This window comes from Aplysia californica, unplaced genomic scaffold (genome assembly GCF_000002075.1).
Source record: "Aplysia californica isolate F4 #8 unplaced genomic scaffold, AplCal3.0 scaffold00613, whole genome shotgun sequence".
In the NCBI taxonomy this organism is placed as follows: Eukaryota; Metazoa; Mollusca; class Gastropoda; order Aplysiida; family Aplysiidae; genus Aplysia; species Aplysia californica.
Genome location: NW_004797883.1, coordinates 203,429 through 212,229, shown reverse-complemented (window position 1 = coordinate 212,229; position 8,801 = coordinate 203,429). Strand labels below are relative to the sequence as shown.

The window sequence follows — 8,801 nt, the reverse complement described above, 5'->3', positions numbered from 1 at the left end:
GGGGGGGGGGGGGGGGGGGGGGGCGGTGCCACTGACTGAAGTGTCTTTAGGCCATTCCCAAAGGGGGGACATTTCTCGTTCATGCACAGTAGAATTGTAAATGGGCTGATTCATCAGTGTGAGCCTCATAACTGTGCCTGAACTACATCAGGGAGCTGCTGCTTTTTCTTTCCTAATCCTTACTATCGTCATTTTCCTCTACTTCTTTTGTATGTTTGTCACTCTCTTGTGGCCCACTATTTTCGGGGTGCCTTGATAGTCGAAGCAGACTTTGTGCTGTTGAAGCTTGAGAGGTAAGCAGAGTAAGCCTGATTCCCTGTACGGACTTCTCTGTTGACATCCATCCCTTGGCGCTCATATGACCTTATGCTGTTGTGAGCGCCATAAAGCCTCTACTAAAACAACAGATAACTTTTCAATGGCCGATTTCACAGAATTGGGTATAAATTTACACATTTTGATCCCTTGCCATTCATTGCAAGTGTTGGTGGAGGAAGATGTCAATGCTTATGCAGGTGGTTTAGTGTGCTGGTGTGTGTGTGTTGGCTCTTATCTGCCTGGTTTATTACTGGGTAGCTTGTGAATGAAAGAAGTGAGAGTGTGGGTGGTTGCGAGCGCCGTAAAACCTTACTAAAACTAAAACTAACAATTTTTCTCAGATGGCTAGTGGACTTTCATATCTCCATATGAAGGACATCATTTATCGCGATCTGAAGCCAGACAACGTACTGGTCATGTCCATGGATCTGAATGTTCCGGTGAACGTCAAGCTCTCAGATTACGGAATTTCCAAGTTTGCCACCGTTCAGGGACTTACTGGCTTGTTTGGCACGGTCGGCTACATGGCTCCCGAAGTGGCAATGAAAGAGACGTACACGAACAAGGTAAGGGCTCTGGGGCGTTGGGGTTGTTTTGGGTCCTGTGTCCTGATTTTGGTGCCCTATTTGTTGGTTGGGTGAAAATGTATTGACATGGTGCAAATTGTTGTGTTTTCTAGAAAAACGAAACAAGGAAAAGGGGAATTGTTAAGTCGGTGATGATGATGATGGTGATGATGGTGATGATGATGATGGTGATGGTGATGATGATGATGATGATGATGGTGATGGTAATAGTGATGATGATGATGGTGATGGTAATGGTAATTGTGATGGTGATCATGAAAAGGCTTTGTTACCTTGTGTTTTTTCATCCTCATTTTTTCTGTCCTTAGGGGTTATCAATTGCTGGTTTTTTCAACTCACAGTGCCACTAGCTTTTTAAGTAGGAAAAACTGTCACATTCATAAAAATCAGCTGCGTTGCAGGTTGAAAACCCAAAGATGTTGCAGGGGAAATATAAGGGAGATTAATGTCTCCGTTTCAACAGCCGTCTGAGTTTGAGCCCTTTGGTCTAAGTGCTCAGAGGGCCTGTGTACTTTAATCGCGGTTGAGCACTGTATAAATGTCATTTGTGAAGCAAACTGACAAAATGAGTAACTTCTCGGATTCAAGCCTGATGGGACTAGATACATCCCGCTTATAGGTGAAGTTTGTACAATTTATAAGTATGAAATAATAAAAGACAAGTTATAGTTAAAGAATATGGCATCAATAGAAAATGTACACGTTTGACCCGAGTGTCGATTTGTCGGCCAATATCTCCATTTATTGATTGTGACTAGTAACTCATTTTGCCAGCACTCCTCACATTTATTATTATAAATTATTATTATTATTATCATTATTATTATTTCTTTAACTGCCCAGCACTTTGTGACCTGCGTAGCACCTACCTACCTGCCTCCCCAGACATCGGAAACCCTCTATACAGCGACAAAGCACAGCTGATTAAAACCTGTCAATTCTTTGCCATATCGACAGACCGAAGGGCTAAAACCCAAATGGCTGCTGGATCGGAAAAATAAAGTAAAGTAAAGTGTCTAGAGGTTAGGCTGCTGGACTCATGTCTGTAAGGTTGTGGGTTTAAGTTCTGGTCAGGGCTTAATGGTGGGTGGTTGGCCGGTGCTCTGGTGTGGCTTGCTCCTTCTTTCCTATCAAACATCTATCGCCTTTATCTCCCCTCCTTCTTTTTTTGTGTTTGTTACTCCCTTGTAACTCCTCTAATCTTCGGCACTTATATGACCGTATTGTGTTGCAAGTGCCATAAAACTCTTACTAAAACTAAAAAAGGGCCTAATGTTGTACTCTTGGGGAAGACAACCCATTTCTCTCACTTCTTGCACCCAGGTGGGATGAATTCATAAGGGACACCGTGGGAGCAACACCTTTAAGACAGGGGAAGATTTTGTCCGTACGTTTGTATTCAAATGGCTTTAAACTGACTGCTCACTCTGAATGTTTACCAGGAAGCTGCAAATGTTTCTATTATATATGAGGCATGCTGACTTACTTTACTTTTACTTTACTTTTCCGATCCAGCGGCCATTTGGGTTCTAGCCCTTCGGTCTGTCGATATGGCAAAGAATAGAGGCATGCTGACAAAATAAGTTACTTCTCGCAATGCACAAATGGAGAAGATATTGGCCAAAAATCGACATTAGGGTCAAATGTGTAGATTTTCTATGGATGCCATATTCTTTAACTGTAACCTGTCTTTTATTAATTCATACATATAAATTGTAAAAACTTCACCTATAAGGGTGATGTAAATATTTCCGTAAGGTTTGAATCGGAGAAGTCACTCATTTTGTCTCCCTAGCTCAAAATACAGGGCGCTGCACAGTGGCTACCGACAATGGCATGTTTGTAAACTGTTCTTTATTTGTGTTATATTATGTACTAATGTTTGTGTTTGTGAATATATTTATGTATGTATGTATTTATTTTATGTATGTATGTATCTATGTATGTTTGCCATTGTAAACCAAAGTGCCTTCTGGGACAAATAAAAGTGTGATTTTTTCATTTTTATTTTGGACCCTGCCCAATTCTATCATCTGGCGCTTTTGTGTTTAGTAATAACAACAAAGTGTTCTACATTTTGGGTTTTGAAATTAGCTGTTAGTCATAGAGTAAACACTCAGGAAAATGTTTCATATATAGATAAATACATTAATAAATATGTTTCTTCACTCTTATGACGTTTTTTTTTGGTGAGTTTCACATCTAAGTGATGTCATACCCCCAACTGGAGATGGCTGCCACAACTGGTTAGTAGTTAATTGTTTAGATCATGTTAGTCCTACATTCCTCAGCTCTGTCGAGTCACCAGGTGGGCACCCTTTGTCCCGCTCCCTAGTGGAGTCATCTTTACAGTGTCACCGAAGGTTCCGAAAGTTTGCACAAAGTCTCATACTAATGTGGTGACTTTGTTAGTATTAGTATCTAACCTACTGGGCCAAGACGAGTTGGTAGGAGGGAACAGAAAGAGATGCAAATTTTGCTTGTATGGGGGTAGTGTTTTTGTGATTGCATCTGTATGTTTTATCTTTTCTTAATATGTGTGCACTTGTTTGATGTTAGTCGGACATATCCTGTATAGCATACTTTTATCTCACAGATTGTTTTCAACCGGAATGCTTATCGAAAATACTAAGTAGCACGACTTGTGGGTTGACCTGTTGGACGACTCACTGTCCCGCGGCGAGTGGAGGCATCACTATACCATGAATCCACTTTACCCGGGGGAGCCCCCCCCCCCCCCCCCATACTTCCTAACAGTACAGCCTTCCCCAGTTCAACCCTGCATGCTACCTGTAAAAGTGTAATTTTTTATTTTATTATTTTTTTCAGATCGACATCTTCTCGTTTTCCATGGTGATGATTGAAGTCGTGATGGGCATACCTCCGGCTGCCAATGTGAAAAGGACGTCGGCAGCCCTGTTGACAGTGGAAGAGTCTGTCCCTCTTCATATCAAGGTATTTCGTTTTTAGTTTTTGAAAGAGTTTTACGGCGCTCGCAACTGCATAAGGTCATATGAGCGCCAGAAGATTAAAGGTGTTACAAGAGAGTAACAAACATAAGAAAGAAGAAGGGGAGATAAAGACACTAGCTGTGTGATAGGAAAGAAGAAACAAACACACCAGAGCACCCACCAACCACCCACATCAAGGTATTTAACATTTTGCCGTCACATCTCGCCGATCGGCCATGTTTACCACGCAGTTTCTTTGGATTTTCCCCAAAATGCCTTTGCCTTTGATGGCAAGAGTTTTGACTAAATGTGCCTTGTGATGGCAAAGTGTTAATATGAATTTGTTGTTGTGTTTTCTACAACTTTACTTTTTTTTCCCGCTTGTACCGGTGAGTGTCGCGGGGAGACTCAAACGTCTGCCTGAAGCAAGGTGAGTGGCCTGTAGGAGGGACATCCCGTGAGCTCTGAGAGTGTTTGCATCAGATTCGTTCCACGCGTCGCCTTGGTCTTCCTCTAGGTCTCCATCCAGAAAATTTAGTGTTTTATGCTCCCAGAGCTGGATGGTTTGAGGGCATCCGCGTGAGGTGTCCGAACCACTTCACTTTTTGTTTTTCAATGTGTGGTAGGACTGGTGTTGCTCCCACGGTGTCCCTTATGATTTCATTTTTTATTTTGTCTCTTCTTGTCTTGTTACTCGCTCTTCTTAAACATTTCATCTCGCATGTGACCAGTTTCCTCTCTAGGGCTTTTGTTAGAGTCCATGTCTGGCACTGATATGTGAGTGTTGGAAGGAAAATGGCGTTGATGAGCTTCGCCTTGGTGCTCATGGGGGATATTGAGATGTTTCAGGAGAGGGGCGAGTTGATAGCTGACTGCGCTGGCTTTCTGGCCTCTAGTCTCTTTTTCTCTGTCTAATTTTCCTGTGAAAATGCTGCCCAAGTATTTGAATTTGCTCAACTTTTCTACAACAAAAATACTAGACCTAGCTTGCCTCCACAAAACCACACAAAGTAGAACAGGACATCAAGTTGCACGTTGTATTCTGGTTTCGACATGATGGACATCGTCAACATGCCAGATACTTGTAGGCAACTGCAAACTAACTTATTTGCCAAATTGTAATTTTGTTTTAACCGATACCAACCTGCCAAATCTCATTCATGCACAACAATGATAAAATAGTTTTTGTGAGGCATCGTGGTGAAATCAGGCGCTCGTCAGAATAATGAAATCGAAGAAAAAGGCATTTTTCCATCAGTTTGGCAGTTTTTATCAAAATTTTGTTTTTTGGCTAAACACCTTTTATGTTCATATGAATACACATTTCCATGTGAATTTTACTGAAAAATCTTTTTTATAGGCACAAAGTATGTAATTTTCAGTTTTCAAGGCCTCTTATTCTTAAGCTATTAAAGTTACCAAACTTTAGTGGCCATTTTCTCATTAATTTAACAACTGAAACCAGACTACCTCACCTTCTTCAATCGCAAATATCTCGACGTCAATTCAAGGTAGATGGACATTTTTTTCATTGAAAGCAAGGCAAATGAATAAGTTTTCAGATGATATCAGTAACTTCACATGCCCCAAAATTGACGAGCGCCTGATTCCACTGCGTCGTGACACATTTGTATAGCGCATATCCCCACTCCACAGCAGGCTCTATGCGTTTTACGCTATATATTATTACTCCCAGCAGACCATAGAACACTCAGGGGGCTCTTGTGGCCTAGAGGTTAAGGTGTTCGCCTCTCATTCAAAGGTCCCGGGTTCGAATCCGGGTAGCGACCGAAAAATTTTCTTCTCTAAAATTGTCTCCTTTCACCTCCTTTCCTGCTCTCTAGCAATGTTCTGTTGTCTGCTTTCATTTCCACTTTCTGCCCCCACCCCCTCACCTCCTTTACCCCCTCCTCTGGGCTCCTGACTCTTTCTGCAGCCTTTCTACTGCTACTCCTTGGCTCCTCCTTACTGCTGTCTTTCTGCCACACCCCTGATCTTCTGGTAGGAAATATCTACACCTAGCCTTCTCGGACAAGGGCGAAAAATCTCGGAGGGCCCGTGTGCAAGTTGCGCACGTTAAAGATCCCTTGGTGGTCTAAAATCGATAAGAGTAGGCTTCGGCCGCCACCCGGGCAAAATTCAAAATTTCCTACCGACTGAAAATATTAGGTGTGTCCTGCGCGCTCATATGACCTTATGCAGTTGCGAGTGTCGTAAAACACTTTACAAAAACAAAAAAACATAGAACACTCAGAAACATTCTCAGCTTTCCAGGAAGTATGCAGTGCAAGCAGCTGTTAAGCGCTCAAACACTAACAAACTGACAAGACACTGTCTATAGCTGGGTCCCCATTCCCACCTGGGTGAAGTGAGAAAAATTAGTGTAAAGTGCCTTTCCGAAGGACACAAAGTCGGGCCCCTAACGGGATTCGAACCCACGACCTTACGGTTGCGAGTCCGAGAACCTAACCACTAGGCCACCGACGCCACACTAGGCCAGCGACGCCACACTAGGCCACCGACGCCACACTAGGCCACCGAGGCCACACTAGGCCACCGAGGCCACACTAGGCCACCGAGGCCACACTAGGCCAGCGACGCCACACTAGGCCACCGACGCCACACTAGGCCACCGAGGCCACACTAGGCCACCGAGGCCACACTAGGCCACCGAGGCCACACTAGGCCAGCGACGCCACACTAGGCCACCGACGCCACACTAGGCCACCGACGCCACACTAGGCCACCGACGCCACTTCCAGCCTGTTTTGCTGGTTCTGGACTATTTTGTTTCTCTTTCAGTTTTTGTCAGTTAGATTGGTCATTGTGTATCAGTTAGATTGGTCATTGTGTATCAGTTAGATTGGTCATTGTGTATCAGTTAGATTGGTCATTGTGTATCAGTTAGATTGGTCATTGTGTATCAGTTAGATTGGTCATTGTGTATCAGTTAGATTGGTCATTGTGTATCAGTTAGATTGGTCATTGTGTATCAGTTAGATTGGTCATTGTGTATATACTTTAGTTTCTATTGTATTGGTTAATATAATGCGCCAAACTATAGATTTCATCATTTCTTCTTTTTCACTAAGAGAGTGCTCAGATGTATTGAGCATTTGTAAAATTTACTTTAAATGAAATTTAAAAAATTTTACTTAAAATGAAATTTTTAAAATTTACTTAATATGAATTTTTTAAAATTTATTTCAAATGAAATTTCAAAATCTACTTAAAATGAAATTTCATTTAAATTTGACAAACTTATACCTATAATTTGATTTGATTTTCAGAACTGCAGAATTCACTGTAACTTTCCGTATATGGAGGAGCTGATGGGTGCCTGCTGGGCCCTGAAAGCCGACCAGCGTCCGAGAGCCACGGAGATCATGGAGAGGATGAAGCGGCCGCAGTTTCTGCTTCTTCACGACCTGGTCTGGATGGAGGCAGCGAGTGTGATTCTTGAGATCACGTGTGTCTATGCTTGTGAGGTGAGGCTGTCAGTCAGTGACGTGTGTCTCATGTTCTGTTCTTGTGTGAGCACCTTTCTCAGTCAGTTACTTGTGTGAGCGACTTTCTCTGTCAGTTACTTGTGTGAGCGACTTTCTCTGTCAGTTACTTGTGTGAGCGACTTTCTTTGTCAATTAACAAATGCGTGTGTTATATGATGTGAAGTGAGCCAATGGCCTTGAACACTGAAGAAACTTACTTACTTACTTACTTACTTACTTACTTGCTTGCTTGCTTGCTTGCTTGCTTGCTTGCTTGCTTGCTTGCTGGCTTGCTGGCTGGCTGGCTGGCTGGCTGGCTGGCTGGCTGGCTGGCTGGCTGGCTGGACTGACTTACTTACTGACTTACTGACTTACTTACTTACTTCAGACGATGGGTCGCTGGAACATTTGGATCTGTGAGGCAGTGCAGTCCAGTAACAAAAGGTATCTGAGTGTTTACGACATGGAGTCTTCCTGTTTCACCGTGCTGCGACAAGAATTCAGAGGTCCCGCCATCGTTGCTATGGTGAAAGTTGAGCAGAACATTTGGGTAGCCTGCAAGGTAGGTAACATTGTAGCGTTGTAGAGACGACGTAGGCACAGATTAACTGATTCCGTCCATGATTTTTTCAGGCTCTGGACAGAGCTATTTTTCCCTGCTCAGTTTTAGATCTGGGGTGCATTTATTTAATGCATTACTGTGAAGCTCTAAGGTTCTCTAATATGTATTGTCATATATCAAACTGATGGGAATAAATAGAAGAATCTGTTTCTATCAATGACAATGACCTATAATCTGTTTGTATTACATTTTCCTTCTGACAAAAACGAATGAGAAAAAAAAATTGCTCAACAGCTCTTCGAAAATTTCGACTTACCGCATTTTCTCAGCTCTACAAGTCCTTATAATCCATAAGAATCAACACAACATTGTAGCAATATCACCCTAGCACACATTTATGCAAGAATTTCACAAATTTAGTTAAATATCTTTCTTTGAAGAGCCTTTTTCTTATACCAGGCTCCGTGTTGTTTACCCTTAGATCTAGCCTACATCGCAACAACAAAACAACGAATTTTGCAAAAATTTCGTGGAGTTTCGATCGATATTGGCGCTCAGAGATTGAGGTCAGGTCTGTTTACAAGTTCTACTTCCTTTCGACAACTTAAAAAGTAGGAACTATGTTAAAAAGTGCACCTTTGTTTTGGATTTCGTTGAGCCGCTCACAGCGGCCGAATGGAGGCAGCGGAAAAACTCAGAGCCGCTGTCAGCTGCCGAATGGACGGAATCAGTTAAAGTGAAGACAAATTATGGTGAAAGAATTTTGAAAACAGTCTCTCAGTATTAAATGCAATAAAATGGCGTTATGATTTCTGTGGAACAATATAGGGCTCTTTTTGTCTGTGCAGACGGTCGATTTAGCTTAAGATGGTCTCACGGCTGTCTTCATTCAGCT

General features: G+C 42.5%; 1 protein-coding gene across 3 annotated transcripts in view; it reads left to right on the top strand.

The window, feature by feature from the left end:
- The window catches only part of LOC101854118 (leucine-rich repeat serine/threonine-protein kinase 1), a 64,175-nt gene that overhangs the window by 47,991 nt on the left and 7,383 nt on the right, over nt 1–8,801 (top strand). For all 3 annotated transcript variants that reach the window (XM_005107575.2, XM_035972211.1, XM_013087632.2), the window contains 4 exons: nt 660–884; nt 3,735–3,860; nt 7,147–7,344; nt 7,733–7,906. In XM_005107575.2, the coding sequence (XP_005107632.1) occupies nt 660–884; nt 3,735–3,860; nt 7,147–7,344; nt 7,733–7,906 (723 nt within the window). The remainder of the gene's footprint in view (nt 1–659; nt 885–3,734; nt 3,861–7,146; nt 7,345–7,732; nt 7,907–8,801) is intronic.